A 20,165-nucleotide genomic window follows, 5' to 3' on the forward strand; every position below is an offset into this window, starting at 1 on the left:
AAACATCCTCTAAGTCTAAGTGATAGAAATCAATCACCGAAAGACCTTTAAGCAACATCACATAAAAAATGCACATTAAACAAAAGTATCTACTAAACATCCCTAAACATATTCCAAATCTATCAATGATAGAACATATCATTGAGGGTGCGTTTGGGGGAAGGGTTGATTTAGGGAAGGGTTAGTGTTAAGATAAAACTAGTGTTAAGTTAAACCTAGTTTTATCATAACCCTTGTTTGGGGGAAGGATTTAAAAAGGTAGTTTTATGATAATATGTGTTTGGGGGAAGGGTTAGGTGGGAAGAGTTAATGGGGATTTTATGATAAAATGTGTTTGGGGGAAGGGTTAGGTGGGGAGGATTAATGGGGATTTTATGATAAGATGTGTTTGGGGGAAGGGTTAGGTGGGTAGTTTAATGGGGATTTTATGATAAAATGTGTTTGGGGGAAGGGTTAGGTGGGTAGTTTTATGGGAATTTTATGATAAAATGTGTTTGGGGGAAGGGTTAAGTGGGTAGGTTTATGTGGATTTTGTGATAAATTTTATTTGGGAAAATTGTTAAATGGGGTGGGTTAATTAATTTTTTATGTTGTATAATATTTTTAAATTCAATTGTAAATATCATAAAAAAATTATTGCATATTTTTTTACGAAATCCTCGAATCCGTATTATTCTCCTATTTTATTTGTTGTATGTGTAATGTTATTAAATTAATATATACAGTTGGCCAAATTAAAATTAATTTCTGAACATATTGTGATAAATTTATTACAATTAATTTCTTATAAAGATAAAAAAATTATTCAATATTTCGAATGGCCGATAGCGAAGTCATCCAATTTTAAACCTATATAAATAGCCGTTATAACGCTTTTCGAAAATTCTGACTAGTTTCTTTCATTTAAAATAAACATTAGGAATGAACAAAAGAAGTTCTTGACAATACAAAATGCATAAACCATCGAATACATGATACAGAAAAATACGTAACGAAATAATAAGCAACACAGGTCACTACAAACAGAAACTATCTCTCTATGTCTCGTAGGAGGACTCTACAGAAGCCCTCCCTTTCATCCTCAGGCATGAGTACGAAACCCCGGAGGTCGTCCATACGAGACAAAAGATGCCTTTGCAATAACGCCCTATCCAAACTCGTAAGTTCTGGCATCTCACGCAATATGCGGAAAAATTCCGTGCGCACGTGGTTGTCATTTGCAAGGTTGCGTGCTGGCCACTGCGCAATCTCCCTGAGTTGCTCGTTTGTTTGGTCGAGCGCCACATGTATCGCTTCAAGCTCGAAGTCTCGCTGACTTCCCCTCTTCCTCTTCGATCCACTTGATCCGGTCCTACCATCTGAAGCGCGAGAAGGTCGGGATGCACGTACATCGTCCTGCGAGATGTCAACTCCCTGGCTGTACACGGGCGGGAAGTCCTCGTTTCCATCCCCCATATCAAATCTGTCATATCCGCCACCTGGCTCGTTAGACCCCACGTCCGCGAATGTCTCAGCGAACCGACCGGTCGCCCTATCCCGACCAAATACATATGTAAGCTCGTCGTAATACGGGAATGGTTTGTTCAGGAGTCCTTTCGCTGCAGGATGCGACTGCGGGCAGAAAAAAAATATGACGTATGAGTACTAATTAAAAAATTGTTTACTAAATGTAAATTGTTAACGTTGTGTGACGTTTAAATTATATTCCATACCCTAACCCAATTATCGAATAATTCCTTCTCCGCAACGATGCATTTCTCTTCATCGTTCCACCCAAAGCCACTGCACGCTGGGCCCCGCATTTCGGCAATGGCCTGGAACGTTCGCTTAAGTGTCTTGATCCTACAATCAATTACAGTTGTTGCTCGTACCTCACATCCAGGTAGTTTCTCTGCCATCATGCGTACCAACTGCGCAAGGTATCCTGGGCGAAATGTACCATTATCTGATTTCCAGCCCCCCATTGACACTAGCTCCATTAAACATTCGACAAGAGTCCCCTCCTCCTCCCTCGTCCAAACATGTCTCGGTGCACGATTTGAGGTTGACATACTGAGAATTAGAAATTAGAAAAAATACATGCAGTACATAAGTAATTTCACCATTAAACTCCAAAGTAAAATAGGCATGATACAAATTATGGCACGCGTACAATACATATGCAACAGCCCATATTAGTTTTTACAGTACATGTTAGAGACGATAGAATTGCGACGAAGTCATAAAAAACTTGTTATCTAAATATGTCTTAGCTAAGCGTTACGGAACTGCCAATCGGTGAACATCGATGCGGCTAGGTTATCGCGCCACTGAGACCACTCGTTTGTTGTCTCAATGTACTGAATGTCTTCTGAAGCGGTGGTCGTTGCGTACGTGGAGTCCCCCTCGTCCTCGTCCTCAACGTCGTCGCAATATGTCATTTCCCTGTTGATCAAATTGTGAAGCAACGCACATGCTAGAATGGTGCGACACTGGACTTGCAGGGGATAATAGGACTTTCCACGAAGAATGGCCCAACGACCCTTTAGAACACCGAACGCGCGCTCAATAACATTCCTTGCCGAGGAGTGCTTCATGTTGAAGTACTCCTTTGCATTTGTTGGCGCATTTGCAGCACCACGCCACTCTTGCAAATGGTACCGCTGGCCTCTGTACGGGGCGAGAAACCCCTCCGCGTTTGGATATCCAGCATCGCACAGATAATAATATCCTGTTATTAAATGGTTTGTTTATGAACTTTAAATAGGTAAGTAAGGAGCGACGGTGTTTTATTATAAACATGATATACCCTTTGGCACTTGTAGTCCATTTTGTCGTGAAATCGCATCACGTAGGATCCGCGAGTCTGCTGCAGATCCTTCCCAACCGGCGAGGACATAAACGAAATCCCCTTTCGTGTCACAGACCCCAAGAACGTTTGTGGCAATTTCCCCCTTACGCGTTCTGAAAGTAGGCCGATCTCCTGCGGGGACGTTCACCTTTATGTATGTCCCGTCTAACGCGCCAAGGCAGTTCTGCAGGTTGAAAGGAACACAATGAATTAACTGCGATGTACCTAAAGGTCAATTATAGTGAACTTGTAGGATGCCCACCTCGAAACACTTCCAACGTTGATCATTGCAGTTACTTGTTACCGGAACAGGTCTTTTTATCAACTCCTCGTATAGTCGAAGAACAGCCAACAATACGATGTTGAAATGTCGAGATACTGTCTCACCGGAGCGTACAAATTCTCGTTGTATGACGCGGTTCTTCACGTCATGAGCGAGGACGTGCAAGAACATTGCTACCATTTCCTCAACATCGACAATTTCAGTTGAAGAAAGACCAGCGACATTTCTAAGTAAATGGCATAGAATTGCGAATGTTCGCCTATCCATCCGCGTGCTTTGCCGACACACAAGATCTGACTCGTGTATCATGCGAAAGTAAGCAAGCTCCCTAATTCTATGGCGTGTATCGGGCGGTGTATGTGGGAGACGCTTATTGTTGTTCATTAATAGCTCCAACGTTAGTAAAATCTGACGTTGGGCCAACGTGAATGCAGTTAGAACTCCAATAAGTGTTTGTTCATCCATTACAATGTATGTAAAGTTCCCTAAAAACATGTACTATTTAAAATTAGTACAATATCGATATATTGTAAAAAAATATGTAAACTTAGTAATATCCCTATTTAGTAAAACTATAAACATAGAACAAAAAAATTAGATTATTTGAACAATTGAAATCCAAACAATAAAGAAGGTTATTTCAACAATTTTTACAATCTATTTTAGTTGTAAAATAAGTATTTTAAAAATAGAAATGAAATTTGTTGGAAAACGTACGTGGTCAAAACATATTAATAACTTTGTTGTTAAAATACAATTTCATACAAATGTGTGAGAATAAAATAACTTTATAAAAAATTGAAGTTTCATTACTTTGAAATTAAATATAAAAATTGGTATTTATTAAAATGAGGCTTAAGAACATTATAATCGAAAATGGGAAAAAAGTTTGAAAATCACCAACATTTTTTCTTTCTTTAACGTCACAATATGCTACATAACGTATTTTATTTTTTCTTTTTAGGAAAAAACGTATTTTCAATGTATATTTTTTTTTAACCTAATTATTTCACAATATGCTACATAACCTAATTATTTAGAATGTATAGGAATTTTTTTATGACTTCTATATTCCTCATAATTACTAATCTCAACATTTGATCTTCAAATATAAATTAACAAAATACAAAATATTTTTTATCTCTATTTTCTCAAACTATGTCCATTTTATAGTTCTTACAAGTTTTGGCCACGAACTCTGAATTCTATATACAATAGTTTTTATTACACTTTTTAATTATTTGTTGGTAGAAAAATAAAAGTTATAATTTATGTTTAAAACGGTTTGGAATAAATTACGAAAAAAAAAATGTGATTAAACGTTGGAACGTGTGTACTAAATTTTGAAATCTTCAAACACATTTGTACAAACTTTATTACTATATAGAAAAAAAATTGTTAAAAAACAGAAAATTAAAAGGATACATTATGTAACAAATTAACCCGAATGTTCTATATACAAAATGTTTATTATAAAATTATACAAAACCGGAAATAAACGAAAAAAAAAAAAATACATTATCAAAGCCTACAAACGGCTATTACAAGAGTACCTCTTCAAATAATTTCCAACTCCTTCGTCGCAACGTCCTACATAAGAAAAGAATATGATTATTATTTCTAATTAAAACACAATAGAAAACGTATGAAAAAAAAATTAAATATACATACCTTTTTAGGACGAAAAATTTAACTCCAAATGAAGATTGAATCGGGAAACCGTAAAAACAAGATTGATTTTAATTTAGTAGCCTCAGAGTTTTGATTCCATTCCAAAAAAATGAATGGAATTCCATCATAGTTATAGGAAAATAAATAAAGGACAGAAATGTATAGAAAACATATAGCAAAAACCATAGACTAAAAAGATAAGTTACAAGCACATAGAGGGTACAAAAGACACATGGTAACAGTAAAGAAGAAGAGAACTTACAGAATGTAACTTAAAACCACAGAGATGATACAAAGAGGAAGAAGAATGCAGTGAATGAAAAGAGGAAAGGTGCCAATATATAGGGGAAAGATGGGGCAAGTTGATAGGACTTAGAGGGAGGTCAACAAAAATATAAAGACCAACTGACATAAAGCATAGCATAGTCAAAGCCTATATACTGAAACCTATAACAGAAGCATACCCTACAAAAACATGGAAGAGACAACACTGGACAGAAAGGAAGAAGAGACAACACTGGACAGAAAGGAAGAAGAGACAACACTGGGCAGAAAGAATACAGAGAAGATTAAAATATATTTTGTAACATAACAATTAAATAGAATAGAAGAGTGAAATTAATTTTGTAAGGAAATGTGAAGTCAAATCCATAGACTAAAAATACATGGAAGAGACAACAGTAAAGCAATAAGACATGGCAAAATAATAGAAAGAATACATATACAGAACAATAGAAGAATTGAAAATTAATGTAACAAATTTGAAATTAAACATTTGTACACAGAGAGCTAATACTAAAACAATTGTAAACAAAAAATAACAATTGTAAGAGTATTACAGAAATTTGAACTCATCATGGCCGGACAAAACAATACAGAAGACATAGGTAACAACAATTGTAAGAGTATTACAACAATAGAGCTCAACAATTGTACAGAAATTTGAACTCATCATGAACTCAACAATTGTAAGAGTATTACAACAATAGAGGTAAACAATACAGAACAACAGAGAAGACATAGGTAACAATACAGAACAACACAGAAGACATAGGTAAGAATACAGAACAACACAGAAGACATAGGTAACAATACAGAACAACAGAGAAGACATAGGTAACAATACAGAACAACACAGAAGACATAGGTAAGAATACAGAACAACACAGAAACCCTAGGTAACAATACAGAACAACACATAAGACATAGGTAACAATACAGAACACATAAGACATTGGTAAAAAATAGAGAACAATTCATAGAAAAGTATTACTCATCATCGGCTTTAAAAAAAAGTGGATTGAGAACTCCAAACCTCCCTACCAAGCTCCAATGGGTACGTGAAGAATCTGTCCTATTGCCAATCGAAGGACCCGAGAGCATACAGAACACCACGGCGGCAAGAAGGTTTCAAGGAGCCAAAAGCCACGATTCCAAAAAGGAAATCGTGTTCGGAGCCAACGAATTCGTCGGCTTCAACGAACACCGAAGCCCTTTCGGAGTGAGAGAGACGGATGAGAGAGATTTAGAGAGAGATTCGGCGTAACGAAATCCGGTTTCATCGCGAAAACGCAAGGGCATAATGGTTTAATCGAGGGAGAAGACGAAACCATCGAATGGATTAAAGGATTTCCACGGAAAAAACCCTAATCGACCGGACAAAATATTACGAACAGAAACCATACAAAACTTGAGGGAGAAACCCTTTCGGAACGAGTGTATTAGAGGATGAAAGAAAGAAAACAAAAATCGACCGGACATTAGTAAAATCTACAGAAACCCTAGAAGACATGAGGTAGAAGACGAAACGGTTCGTGGTTTCCATGCGGGAAATGACAGAAACAAAGAAAAAGGAAAAATATCGAGGAATTTGATGTTGAGAAGAAGATGAAATCGATTTCAACGAAAAATCGAAAACGGATTGCGCTGAAGGACGAAATGAAATCGGTTTGAGGATGAATCGAATCGAGGAATTTGATGTTGAGAAGAAGATGAAATAGATTTCAACGAATAATCGAAGACGGATTGCGCTGAAGGACGAAATGAAATCGGTTTGAGAATGAATCGAAGACGGATTGCGCTGAAGGAGGAAACCGGATTCACGAACACGCGTTATCGGCGTTCGAAGGAGAAATGAAATCGTGTTAAGGAAACCCTAAAACTAGGGTTTCCTTAACATTGGGCCCAAACGGGGGTTAGGGTTGGGCTAACCCAACCCCACAGCCCAAACCCTAACCCCAAACACCCCCTGATAGTTTTTAAGAAACATCGCATAAATAAATGCACATAAACTATAAAATATTTACTAACACACCTTAGCGCAAACAAGTTAAGCATCCTTAAAGTCTATCAATATAGAAACAAGTTAAACATTCCAGCACAAACAAGTTAAACATCCTCCAAATCTATCAATCAGTGATAGAAACATATCACTCATAGACTTTAAGCAACATCACAAAAAAAAAAAAAACACATTAAACTAGACTTCTACTAACTTCCCAAGTCAAACAAGCTAAACATCTTCTAAGTCTATCAAGGATTGAAACATATCATTGATAAACCATATCATTGATAGACCATATCACTAATAGAACATATCATCGATAGACTATATTACTGATAGACCATAAGCAATAACGGATAATAAATGCAGATTAAGCTAAAACATCTAATACCAAACCAACACAAACAAGTTAAACATCCTTTTTAAGTTGATAGAAACATATCACTGATAGAACCTAAACGACAACACATAAAAATTTACATTAAACTAAATTATCTAATAACATTCCAATGCAAACAAACTAAACATCATTCAAGTCTATCAGTGATATTATATATCACTGATAGACCCTAAACCCTAAGTAACAACACATAAACTAAAAAACAAAGCAGAACCAAACATAAAATGAAGAAATCGATTTCAAACAAATAGAAAAAGAAAAAGAAATCTATTTCAAACAGGTTACGACTAAACGGAAAACAAAGATACCTTATGAAAACAACTTATTATTTCAAAAGAAAAACAAATAACTTACAATTGAAGTGGAGAATAACGAAAAGCAGAGAAGTCTGTAGATGATGAAGTCGAGAACGTGAAGCGAAGCGGAAAACGAAGGCACCGGCAAGAGAAAACCAAATCGGAATACGAAGAAAGGAGAAGAAAGTGGAAGATGGAAGGAAAACGTGAAGATCGAAGAAATCGGAATACGAAGTGTACGAAGCGTGAAATGTATCTACTTACAGGGGCATTTTCGTCTTTTACTTGGGATTGTATTCAAAATTTGTCATATTTGCAATTTTTTTTATTTTTTGCTATATCCTTAATTAATTTAAACTCAAATGTTATATCCCCGGTCGCCCCTAATAAATACTTACCCAACGGGCTGGCCTTGGCCCAAATAGGCACAACTGAGCTGGGCTTGAGAGTGAGTTTTGGGCCTAACGGGCTGGGCTGCGGACAAGCGTATCACGTGTCTGCGTGTGTATATAGGATTTCTTGGTATTTGATTCTCACATTTTTGAAATTATTATCCTCAAGTTCGAGACTTTTAACTTTGTCGTCGTCGTGCTCATTGCTCCCAGAAATCCGAGGAAAAATGGGCAGAAAATTCTTCGTCGGCGGCAACTGGAAATGTGTATGCTTTCCGTTTTCTATAATCTCGCCGATCTCACTCTGTTTGTTTATAATCTTTCAACTTTTGGTCGTTCGTTTCATTTTCTTCATCAAAACAATTATCTGAAAACAAAATCTATTGCACGCATTGATCTTCCCATTTGTTGGATTCCACTTATACTCTTGGGTTTGGGAGCGAGAGAATTTTATTGACGAAACCCAGATTTCTCGCTTGCTCTTTCAGTGTATTAGTCATGTTATCCCGCGACTTTCCCGATCCGAGTGTGTTGCTGTTGATTTTTGTTTTCTTGTCTGTTGAATTGTTATGGAGTCTACATTTGAAAATGGAGGTGAGGGTTAGTAGTTTTTGTTTGGATGAATGTATATTGTTGTTGATTGAATAATAATTTTACAGAACGGAACAACCGAGGAGGTGAAGAAAATCATCACCGTGTTGAATGATGCTCATGTTCCTTCAGGAGATGTTGTAGGTATGCTTAGAAATACCGATCAATGAATGAGCTTCTCGATCCATAAATTGATTGGGAATCATTATGATGCTTAAACTAATTGAGAGGAAACTATGGTCTTTGTCTTCTTTGCAGATGTTGTTGTGAGTCCACCTTTCGTGTTTCTTCCCCTGGTCCTGAGTTTGTTGCGATCTGATTTTCATGTTGCAGCTCAGAACTGTTGGGTTCGTAAGGGTGGTGCTTTTACTGGAGAAGTTAGGTTGGATTTAATAGATCATTGAACCTTCTTGCATTGAAATGGTCTTTAGGTGTAGATAACTTATTCCATTTTCTTATGATCCTGTTCTTTCAACAGAATTTGAAGTTAGTTGTTATAGATTGTGATACTATGTACTGGAACTCTCTACAAAAGTGAAGCTTCTTTACTTGCTTGAAATACTGGAGTTGAATGCTAGACATTTTTCTTGGGATATATGATTGAGTTGAAATTTTGGAATTGGTATTTATTTCAATAGTGCTGAGATGCTTGCCAATTTGGGAGTTCCATGGGTGATTATTGGCCATTCTGAAAGAAGACTTATTTTGAACGAGTCGAGTGCGGTAAACCAGATCTTACATGAATGCACATTTGATAAATTATATACATATATTTGTTAATTGCATTAATCATTTTGGTTTTGAACTCTGTTGCGACATATTTGTGAATGCAGTTTATTGGAGATAAAGTTGCATATGCCCTTTCTCAAGGACTTAAAGTTATTGCTTGTGTTGGAGAGACTCTTGAGCAAAGGGAATCAGGATCAACAATTGATGTTGTTTCTGCACAAACTAAAGCAATTGCTGGTACTCTCTCATGCTGAAAGTAAAAGTCCATTTACCTCGATTTATGAGCATCTTATGTTCTTTTGTCCTGACAATCTCTTGATGCTATTTTCTTGGTTATCCCTTTAGTCTGTTCAATGATTTACTTTTCCTTTGCTTTCAACGAACGTGATTTATGTATGCTTACTCATATGTGATACTTCCCTTCCTTCGTTTTTGAGCGAAATAAATGATTCTTCTATTACATGCCAGATAAAATCTCCAGCTGGGACAATGTTGTTTTGGCTTACGAGCCAGTTTGGGCAATTGGAACAGGGAAAGTTGCAACTCCTGCTCAGGCTCAGGAAGTAAGATTTGTTCTATGAATTTTTTTAATTTCACATGAATTCAGGATAATTAACATTAACATTGTTGTTTCTTTCTCAAAGGTTCATGCTGAATTAAGGAAATGGCTTCACAACAATGTTAGTGCTGAAGTTGCTGAATCTGTTAGAATTATATATGGAGGTAACCTCTTTGCTTGTATGAAAAATATTGATATGTATGCTATATTACACTCTTTCTACTTTGCTGTTGTGTGGAAAGCTATCTATACGAACATTAGGCAAGAGCCGTAAGCATTTTTGGTACATTTTAAGTTAGCTATTTGTACTGAGCTTGAAATATTAGAATGCTTCCCCAAAATCCATGGAGGGAACTTCTTTAAAGACCAAATAAAACCTCATCCTTTGGAGGTGAATTGCTTCATACATATGAGTTGTGTATAAACTGTTTGATACAATAGACGGGCTTTTTGTGTTCTGTGATTTGTGTTTAATCAAATTTGTTTGCATTTATAGGTTCTGTAAATGGTTCAAACTGCAAAGAGTTGGCCGGACAACCTGATTTGGACGGATTTTTGGTCGGTGGAGCTTCGCTAAAGGTAGACTATAAAACTTTAGTGAATTAACCTTTTTTTTTCTTTTTATTTGGCTGCTGACTTCTCTTGTATTCTCCGAACACTAGCCGGAGTTCGTGGATATTATCAACTCTGCATTGTGAAGAAACCGCTCAGACATCTTGACAAGGGCGAGACATAAATAACGGTTCCTCTGTTTTAGTTAAACTGATTTGAGGTACCCACTAGTTATGTAAGAGAAGCATTGTTTGCTTGAGAAATTTGAAATTCCTGTTTGGAAATTGATTTCTGTTCATGCTCTTGAAATAAGGAAATTTTGTTGTGGATACTCAGAACACATGAATGATAATCCACAATTTGAGAACAATTTTTCAGATCTAGATACTTAAAAATGCCCAGATTCTTGAGGTTATTTCTTTTTCTTACATTTTTCTTTCAATGTCAAGCAGCAGGAACAGATGAGAAATAAATGTAAAAGGTAATAGGAATACTTTAGCAACATTTTTTTGCAAAGTGCAGAAGTAATCAATCAATCAACTTTGCTTCTAATTTTAATTTTAGAAGTTGACTAATTCTAATTATGAAAATGGTCCATTATTATGGCAAATAATTAAAAGAATCAGGTCGATAAATTGGAATATTGTTATTAATTTCTAATAAAGATAACGTCTTTTCCAAAGATGGATAAAAGAATATTCAGCTGTCTATTGAAGTCATTCTCCTTAAATAATCCTATACTGATTAGCAGTAATTACCCAACAGTTAATACACTACCAAACATTATAGGACATGAGCACCCATCGACTAATCAACAAAAAAAATTATACTTCACAACATTTGCAACTTTTTAAAAATATTTTTATATACGAAATTATTATACCTAAAATTGTTATCTATTATTATTATTAATAGATATCTTTTGATTTTCATTCTCTAATTAAAAATTCTTTTGAACTCCAACAAAATGGGAAAAGGAAATATTTTTAGCATCATCAACAATACTATAAAATTCAATCAAAATCATGACATTTGAAAATATGTATTTTGATAAAATGATTGAAACCCTAAAAGAATTGTACGGAAAATTTAATTAAAAAGTAAAGTTGCCTTCTATTTTCAAGTCAACAGATAGGCTATTGCAACTTGACCTTTGCCACTTGCCACTCGAACGACGGCTCGCTCGCCGGAGAATTTTGAGCCGCCGATAGAGAGCGGTCCCTTTAATTCTCGATTCCTTTGCTCCGCTGCGCTCCATTGAAATGGTGGTTTCTGCCCGCTTGATTGGGACGTACGTGTGGACCTTAGCTTGAAAACAAGTTCCCATGATCGAGGCATTTCCTTCGAGTTCAATCCAATGATAGAAAAGTCAAAAGCGGAATGCCTATCCAATCCCATAACTTAGCCAAGTTTTTGTTTGGTTTCGTATTGATAATTCGGTACCAATTTATCGTCAGCAATCTTGTTTTTCACCATTAGGGATCCTTTGAACAGTCTGAAATTGAACGTCTCTCAGATTACCTTAGGAGCCTTTTCATGGCCTTATCTTCTTTGTGAGATGTCAGAAAGAGGGGACCGATATTCTTGCCATTAAGACGAAACTTCCTATCTCCCTGGCCACTGGGGGCTGTCCAACCCTTTTTCCCATTCCTATAATTTACCCAATTTAACAGGGGAAATTTAGAAGCAACTCTTGGGTTTTGCTTATTTCTTATCAGTTAAGTCTTCTGCTGGAGATAAACGAGGATCTAACTAGAAGGCTTTTCTGTTTATGGTGACCAATCATGTGGGTTGCTGATCCAATAAAAAGTGCTTAGTTGTTTGGCGAGTTTTTTTGCCTTCTTTCTTTTTTTCTTTTTTATTTTTTTATTTTTTTTTTTATGAACTTTGATGTGAATCTGCTTGATTTCATTGATGGAATGTTGGTTTCAAGCTTATTATCTTGTTCATGTTCTTCCTCTTTTTGGTCGAATCAGCATGTAAGCTTTGAAGGTGGGAGAGACCTGTTCACTTACTTCTGATGGGCATCTGCTTAAGTGCAAAACCTATATGTGAAAGTGATGATAATACAGGTATTAAAAGGCTTACTTTCTTGCTAATGAGACAATATGGTGGATGTTTTTGGGTTTTTTTTTTTCTTGTCATTTCCCAATTTTTTTTAGATTTCTTATTGATGTACTGAATTTGTCTGCTTTCACCAAGTTAGTTTCAAGTCTGAAGAAGGGGTGGAGTAATGCCCTTTGTTAACCTGCCTTTTGATATCGATCTTACAACGAGCACGAGTTCTTTCTTTTATGAATTTCCAGAATTATTATCTTTGATTGAACTGAACTACTGAAGTAGTCTCGACTGTGATTTAAACGTAAACTAATGAGGATTTTGAGTCTGGCCATTAGTTCATAACAGGGCGTGTATTTGTTTGTGCAGGGGTGAAGTATTCAAAAGATGATAGTGATAGCAATAATGGAAAGGATAATGGTAGTGCAAGTAGCAAATTCTCATTGGCTTCGGTGCTCCCAGCCCCTCGGAGCGAGGGTGAAATCTCTCAGTCCTCCAATTTGAAGAGCTTCGCTTATGAAGAGCTAAAAGAGGCAACACGAAACTTTTGTCCTGATAGTGTTCTGGGAGAACCTGGTTCTGGTTCAGTTTTCAAGGGCTGGATTGATGAGCATTCATTTACTGCTACCAAGCCTGGAACTGGAATGAGTATTGCTGTCAAAAGGCTTAACCAAGATAGTTTTCAAGATCACGGAGAGTGGTTTGTGAGTCATCTCTTTGAGACTAACTGCAGAGATGTCTCATTATCATACCTGATTTCTTTGTCTTTTTCTTCTCATATTGACCTCTCTTAGCATCAGATGGCTGTGTACTAAAGTGACTTATTTGTTAAACAAATTTGTCATTCTATGCTGCACAGATACACTCATGTTTCTTTTATCAATTAGGCTGAAGTGAATTTTCTGGGCCAACTTGTTCATTCTCACCTTGTGAAATTGATTGGCTATTGCATGGACGATGAGCAACGGCTGCTCGTGTCTGAATTCATGCCTCGAGGAAGTTTAGAAAATCATCTGTTCCTTCGTGAGTTTGCTCTATCCTTTGGCGGGACTCAATAAGAACATTTAGAATTATTTAGTGATAGAGACTGAAGTTGGTCATTGCAGGGGGTTCCTATTTTCAACCTCTTTCTTGGGGCCTCCGTTTGAAGGTTGCACTTGGTGCTGCAAAAGGGCTCGCCTTTCTCCACAGTGATGAAAGAAAAGTGATCTACCGTGACTTGAGGACTTCAAATATTTTGCTTGATTCTGTAAGTCCTTGATGAAAATAAAGCTAGTCTATGGTAAAAATGGCATCATGGAATTGGGATCTAGCTCCTTCAGTTATTTGTTTACTTTTTCGTAAGATGGACGTCAAGTCACGATTTCTTTTATTCTCAGGATTACAATGCCAAACTCTCTGATCTTGGGTTTTCCAAAGACACAGGAGCAACAGGCGGTAAAAGTAATGTCTCTACCAGGACTCCGAGTACCTTGTATGCAGCTCCAGAATATCTTGCCGCAGGTAATATTTTGATCGAATCTATAACAGAGCCAAACTACATTGAAATATAAAACATGAACTTACGAGAAAAACCAAGTAATTTGAGAAATTTGGATCTTTCTTTAGATCACTCAAGTCCTAAACCAACTAAATAAAGAAATATCTCACTTTCTCCATACCCACCATGCTTTCTATAACAAACTAGCTCAACAACTTCTCTAGCCAATTACTGACGTTTCTTTAAAATCCTAATAATATTATTGATCTTATCCTAATACCATTCATATTGTATTCAACACAACCGGAAAACTTTACCGTCTAATTTTTACATCCACCATGAGGTCATGAAGTTTCAACTTGTTGCTATCAAGTATCTTTGGTTCCCCTGATAAATAACATTTTTGTATCATTACTAATCTGAGAAACTTGAGGCTACCATGTAAAAATAGGTGAATCAACTTTGTTTTTTTTATATCAGTGAGTGTCTGAGTCAGCTTACGCGCACCTTGACTAATCTCACGGAACATGTCGGTAGGTGAAACCACCATGGATTGAACCCATAACTTCTTAGTGAATTATTGAGACTATGTCTCATTTTTTTACCACTAGGCCAACCTATGATGGTTAATTTAGTTTATTCTGTTCTTTCAACAAAACAAGGATTATATTAATTATCTTAAAGTTGATCACTTGTCCTTTCACTTACTGTAGGTCAGGCAACCACATCAAGTGATGTTTATAGTTTTGGAGTCATTCTATTGGAAATGTTATCTGGAAGAAGAGCCGTAGACAAAAATCGACCATTTAGAGAACACAACCTAATCGAATGGGCCAGACCCCAACTTGCAAACAAAAGGAAGACTGCTCGAATAATTGACAACCGTCTTGAAGGCCAATATTCTTTGGATGCAGCCTATAAGCTATCGAGTCTGACACTGCAATGCCTATCCATTGAGCCCAAGTCTAGACCAAGCATGAACGAGGTTGTAACAGAACTAGAACAGCTACAAGATCCGACATCCATTAATATCAACAGAAATTCAAAACAAAACCGCATGGCTCGCAGATGTAGTGCTGACGATGCCAATATTCATCGTAGTGCTCGCGCTGTTTCACCTGATTATACATAAGCAGATGTACGTGATACTTTTACAACAAAACATAGAAAACTAGCGGACACATATTATAGTTGAATGAATTATACTTCTCTTGCTATTACAATCTCTTCAGTCTGCCGATTTCTGGATCAGTTTGTACATAGAAGGAATGGTTCATTTGAAATTTTTGTTTGATTATCAAAGATACGATACTGAGGAGGAATCCGATTAGATATCTGAAGTGGGTGAAAGTTCAGTTTGATGTTTTACTTATTATGATTTGTTGGTGAAGCGAAAAGAATGAAGTTATAAACTTATAAGTTACATTAAATTGCTTGAAACTGGTTTATGGGAATATTTGATATGTTGATGTTAGGCGTTAAAAGCCCGAGAATATGGATTGCACAAAAACGAGTTTTATCTGTTTGAAAAAGAAAGATGTAGTGTTCTTTTATTTATTTATTATTATTATTTTACTTCTACGACCATTAGTTGAGAGTTTAACATTATTATTTTCTTTCAAAATTTTAACACTATTTGAATTTTGATAGGATTGATATAAGCTTGAGTTAAATGTCAAATCCTCAATAAATTGATTAAGAGTGCAGTAATTAGGAGCTAAAACAGTTAGTTTACCATATTTTTATGTGCAAGTCCATTTTCAATGATTTAAATTTACTTACTCATGTAGCAAACTATATTCTATTGATGTATATCTAATCAAAAGTTGGAATCTTTCATCTTACATTTATTGATTATTTTTTCTATTTTTCTTATAAAAGCAAAATTAACTTAAGGAGCCAATCACTCAAACATTCAAATATTTCAAATTCTCCCGACTCCCAAGCTTAGATTGGGTATAGTTCTTGAACTTTTTTTATGAGTTCTTAAGCTTTGAATTCCATTTCAATCTAATCTTATAAATTTCCAAATATTATAATCTTACCTGACACTTACTTTTTATTTCAATTTAACCCATGGATCTAAGAGTTTGCACTTTTAGTTTTGGATTTTTATTAAATACTTACTTTCAATTTCAATTGTTGACGAGGATATAAAGACAGTTGGGTGATAGAGAAAAGATAAACTTAATTGATTATAATAATTTAAAATTTATTGAGAGTGAACATGAAAATGAGTGTTTCGCGAGTAATAAAGGTTAGTAAATGTAAAATTTGAGGAGATAAATTTTTGCAAATTTGGTTCCATAATGGCCATGAAACCATGAAACCCCTTGAACCTTCAGCTTTTTGCCGCAATACTTCAGCAATAATTTGTTAAACCCACTCTCCGATTCTCAACATTTCTTCAATCTAAATATGCGAACGGGGGATTTTTTCTCTGGGTATAGGCTCATTCAAGCATTTCGTCGAACAGTTTCCAGCACTCCTTCAACGGTCGGTACAATCCCCTTCCGATTCAACTTTCTTTGTACTCAAATTCCCGACAACTTGTCGGCGAACTTTTCTGAGTCAGAATTGGAGGGACCCAAATGCTTGTCTTTGAGAATTGAGAGAATACCGAAGGGAGAATCGGTTGGGTATGCCTTCAGGAGTTGGATGGGCGATGGTTTTCCTATTCATCGAGGCGACATTTTTCATACTATTAATCGCCTTAGGAAGTTTGAAAGGAACAAGCGGGCACTCGAGGTTCCTATCTCCATCTCCCTCTTTATAACTCCATTTTCGTTTTATGTTTTCTTAGTTGTTGTGAATTCTAATTTGAATCTTAGTCGATTTCGCTGTACTGGTTAGTTTATTCTTGTGTCTTTAAGGATAAAATTGAGAAGAAAACAACGAAAAAAAATAGAAATTTGAAGTATTTTCTTAAATCGTTAAAAAGTTGAAAGTTGCGGAAAGTGTGAATTTGGTTGCGATATCTTCTCCACGAAGACTATGAGGATGTGAAGCTAGAGATTGTATGCTCTTAACTTCCATTAGATGTTATCACTTCACAGTGCATATACGAAGACATTTTCTTTTTCTTTGATTACTCTGTTTCTTAGTATAATGTTGTGTGCTTTTAGTTCATGGCTACACCATGCTTGCTTTATAATCTAAAAAGTAATGAAGAATTGCCCTTGTTACTTGAGTATCTAACAGGGCAATTGTTATTAATTTGGATTAGTCCCTAGAAAAATAGGAGCAAGATTTGTCTTCTGGACCCCTTAGTTAATTTGGATTTGTCTTCTGTTCTCGGCAGGTTATGGAGTGGGTGATTAGGGAGAAACCATATCGGATAAATGAATTGGACTACTCCTATCTTTTGGAATTTACGATCAAACACCATGGCATATCACAAGGTGAGAAGCTCTTTTCTAATATCCCTGTGGAATTTCAAGGAGAGTTGCTCTTCAACAATCTTGTCATTGCATGTTTAGATAAGGGAGCAATTAGACTTTCACTAGCTTACATGAGAAAAATGAGGGAAGTTGGCCATAGCATATCACACTTAGTTTTTAACCGCCTCATTATACTCCATTCATCTTTTCGTCGTAGGAAAATTATCCCAAAAATTCTTTCCCAGATGAAGGCTGATAAAGTGCCATTGCATGTTTCTACATATAACATTCTTATGAAAATAGAAGCCAATGAACACAACATTGAAGGGTTGATGAGGGTATTTAGTGATATGAAACGAGCTAAAGTTGAACCAAATGAGGTATCTTACTGCATAGTAGCTACTGCACATGCTGTGGCAAAGTTGTATATTGTGGTTGAAGCCTACGTTGAGGCTATAGAAAAATCAATCGCTGGGAATAATTGGTCGACCTACGATGTCCTAATCATCTTGTACGGCTATTTGAAGAAGGAGAAAGAGCTAGAAAGGACTTGGGGTACCATACAAGGATTTCCCCACATCCCGTCTAAAAGTTTTATACTGGCAATTGAAGCATTTGGCAGAATTGGTTTACTAAGCCGCGCTGAAGAGCTCTGGCTAGAGATGAAAACCAAAAGAGGAATTAAAGCCACCGATCAATTCAATTCGATTTTATCTGTCTATTGCAGACATGGGTTGATTAAAAAGGCAACAGAAATATTTAGGAAAATCGAAGAAAATGGGTGCAAACCAAATGCCATAACCTTTCGACATCTGGCTTTAGGTTGCTTGAAAGCTGGTTTGGTGGAGGAAGCCTTGAAAACACTAGATCTGGGATCAAATACAACAAGCAGCACCAAGATAGTTAGGAAGTCAACCCCATGGTTGGAAACCACTCTTTCAATGATTGAGATTCTGGCAGAGAGGGGAGACATTGAAAATACTGAAAAGCTATTCAAGGAACTCAAAGAAGCAAAGTATACGAGGTACACATTCGTTTACAACATATTGATCAAAGCTTATGTGAAGGCCAAGATTCATAATCCAAATCTCTTGAGAAGGATGATCATAGGAGGAGCTAGGCCTGACTCCGAAACCTACAGTTTGATCAAACTTTCTGAGCAGTTTCAAAGCTAAAAGAGTTTGAACCATTGATATGATTTCTACAGTCGGTCATTGGTCAATGATCAAAAAGCTAATCTCATGTGGTCACCTACCTAAGTTTTAATATTTTAAGAGTTTCTTTGGATTGGGTGATGATATTAATAGCTCAAACAATAGGTAATGTTGTTATGAATGATCCAAACTTCACCTCTGCTAGATTCTTATTACTCTGTCAGCTGTCGGCAGTCAATCAATAAGCTGTGGGTACCTCGTGCCAACTTGGCTGACAAGTGGTTGATTAACAGGTAGTAACCCCACCGTGAACCACAATGCAGACTTCTCAAAGTCCAAGAAAGAAGTCAAATCTCAAAAGTAAGTTGCCATTGACTTCGCTTGGATGAGGGGATATTATAATCTTTGTCCACGACTTAGGAGTGTTTGGTTTCTGGATTTCACAAACCCTGAGAGAAGAAAAAAAAAAAAAAAACACCCCATTTCCCTCTCTGTGTTCATCTGTTTCTGTGTTCATCTGTTGTATTTTTTCAACTCCTCGCATCCTGAAAATGAAGATTTATTGGATCATCATATTTAAGCCTCACAAAACCACAAGATGAAGTTTTAGAAGGCAAAGGATTTACTGATAATCACAAGAAAGTAAAGAATGAAGATAGGGACGGAGTAATTTGCTTTTAAAGAAAATGTATGATTCATGAGTGTAGATCATAACAGGATAGTGATTAGATGAATATATCTCAATTGAGGTCCTTTCTTGTGAATGATTTTGCAAAAGAAGGCTGGGGAGGAAGCGCTGTCCTACCAAGGGAGGGCCTTCGAAAGGGAAATAGAAAGGAAGAAGAAAAAGTAAAGGGAGTAATTAGCAAACATGTTGGGTCCCTTCTTCTCGTGACATTATTTTCTCAACTTGTTTGAAGAAAAGAGACAATTATTTATTTGATAAGAACTACCGTTGTAGTCCATGTTCTTTGGATTAGTTTATTGAACCAAAATTGCAATTTGAAGGTATTTCATATGAATATTGTTTGATATTAAATCGAAAATTAAGAAACATTTGCGTGTTTACTTTAGGTTTTGAATGAGATTATTTTTTATTATTTTTTTCCCTAAGAGAAGGGATCAAGTGATATTTAAAGCATCTTAACTTTTAAACTTGGGTCTCTAAATTTTTTTAAATGTTCTATTAGGATTCCTAATTTTAATCTTAATTTTACAATTGTTTATTTAGTCACTAGATTTTCAATTGTGTCTAATAAATTTAATTTTTTAAATATTGAAAATGTTTCAAATTTTAATTAATCTATTGGAGAATCTTAAATTTGCAATTTTGTTTCTAACAATTTTGGTAAAATATGTGGTGGAAAATAAAAGCAAAAAAGTTGGTCCCTCCATTCTTTAAAATGAGTCGATTTTAAAAGTTGAAATTTAGTTTATCAAATTGAAAGTTGAAATTTAGTTTATCAAATTGAAAGTTGAAATTTAATTTCTCTGATAAGATCTCGA

At 35.9% G+C, this 20,165-nt stretch overlaps 3 protein-coding genes across 6 annotated transcripts; all 3 read left to right on the forward strand.

Annotated features, from left to right (window-relative positions):
- The first annotated feature begins 8,299 nt into the window (after nucleotides 1-8,299).
- LOC103502084 (triosephosphate isomerase, cytosolic-like) lies at nucleotides 8,300-10,957 on the forward strand. Its single transcript, XM_008465907.3, has 9 exons — nucleotides 8,300-8,422; nucleotides 8,816-8,891; nucleotides 9,006-9,129; nucleotides 9,386-9,470; nucleotides 9,581-9,713; nucleotides 9,945-10,039; nucleotides 10,121-10,199; nucleotides 10,532-10,614; nucleotides 10,698-10,957. The coding sequence occupies exons 1-9, from the start codon at nucleotides 8,384-8,386 to the stop codon at nucleotides 10,731-10,733; spliced, it is 750 nt and encodes a 249-aa protein (XP_008464129.2). The 5' UTR covers nucleotides 8,300-8,383; the 3' UTR covers nucleotides 10,734-10,957.
- Nucleotides 10,958-11,576: 619 nt separating this feature from the next.
- LOC103502082 (probable serine/threonine-protein kinase PBL9) lies at nucleotides 11,577-15,493 on the forward strand. 4 transcript variants are annotated; one of them, XM_051079461.1, is made up of 8 exons: nucleotides 11,577-12,411; nucleotides 12,564-12,659; nucleotides 13,015-13,349; nucleotides 13,533-13,668; nucleotides 13,752-13,894; nucleotides 14,025-14,148; nucleotides 14,606-14,658; nucleotides 14,839-14,987. In XM_051079461.1, exons 2-7 carry the CDS (start codon nucleotides 12,608-12,610, stop codon nucleotides 14,614-14,616), a joined length of 801 nt encoding a protein of 266 aa, XP_050935418.1. In that variant the 5' UTR covers nucleotides 11,577-12,411; nucleotides 12,564-12,607; the 3' UTR covers nucleotides 14,617-14,658; nucleotides 14,839-14,987. The 4 variants fall into 4 exon arrangements, with proteins under 4 accessions (XP_050935418.1, XP_008464126.2, XP_016903152.2 ...); XM_008465904.3 differs by lacking the exon at nucleotides 14,606-14,658 and having other exon boundaries at nucleotides 14,839-15,493; XM_017047663.2 differs by lacking the exon at nucleotides 14,606-14,658 and having other exon boundaries at nucleotides 12,023-12,396; nucleotides 14,839-15,493.
- Nucleotides 15,494-16,382: 889 nt separating this feature from the next.
- Nucleotides 16,383-19,681, forward strand: LOC103502083 (pentatricopeptide repeat-containing protein At1g07590, mitochondrial). The gene is made up of 2 exons (XM_008465906.3): nucleotides 16,383-16,873; nucleotides 17,427-19,681. The coding sequence occupies exons 1-2, from the start codon at nucleotides 16,544-16,546 to the stop codon at nucleotides 18,678-18,680; spliced, it is 1,584 nt and encodes a 527-aa protein (XP_008464128.2). The 5' UTR covers nucleotides 16,383-16,543; the 3' UTR covers nucleotides 18,681-19,681.
- The last annotated feature ends 484 nt before the right edge of the window (nucleotides 19,682-20,165 follow it).

The sequence above is a fragment of the Cucumis melo genome, chromosome 11, assembly GCF_025177605.1.
Source record: "Cucumis melo cultivar AY chromosome 11, USDA_Cmelo_AY_1.0, whole genome shotgun sequence".
NCBI classification, from domain to species: Eukaryota; Viridiplantae; Streptophyta; class Magnoliopsida; order Cucurbitales; family Cucurbitaceae; genus Cucumis; species Cucumis melo.

Bases quoted from the DNA above. Each gene is read 5' to 3' on its own strand.
- LOC103502084 (XM_008465907.3), top strand. From the start codon at position 8,384: ATGGGCAGAAAATTCTTCGTCGGCGGCAACTGGAAATGT. The intron at 8,423-8,815 runs GTATGCTTTCCG...ATAATTTTACAG, and splicing joins TCGGCGGCAACTGGAAATGT to AACGGAACAACCGAGGAGGT. The intron at 8,892-9,005 runs GTATGCTTAGAA...TCTTCTTTGCAG, and splicing joins TCCTTCAGGAGATGTTGTAG to ATGTTGTTGTGAGTCCACCT.
- LOC103502082 (XM_008465904.3), top strand. From the start codon at position 12,608: ATGGGCATCTGCTTAAGTGCAAAACCTATATGTGAAAGTGATGATAAT. The intron at 13,669-13,751 runs GTGAGTTTGCTC...TGGTCATTGCAG, and splicing joins AGAAAATCATCTGTTCCTTC to GGGGTTCCTATTTTCAACCT. The intron at 14,149-14,838 runs GTAATATTTTGA...CACTTACTGTAG, and splicing joins TCCAGAATATCTTGCCGCAG to GTCAGGCAACCACATCAAGT.
- LOC103502083 (XM_008465906.3), top strand. From the start codon at position 16,544: ATGCGAACGGGGGATTTTTTCTCTGGGTATAGGCTCATTCAAGCATTT. The intron at 16,874-17,426 runs GTTCCTATCTCC...TGTTCTCGGCAG, and splicing joins GGAACAAGCGGGCACTCGAG to GTTATGGAGTGGGTGATTAG.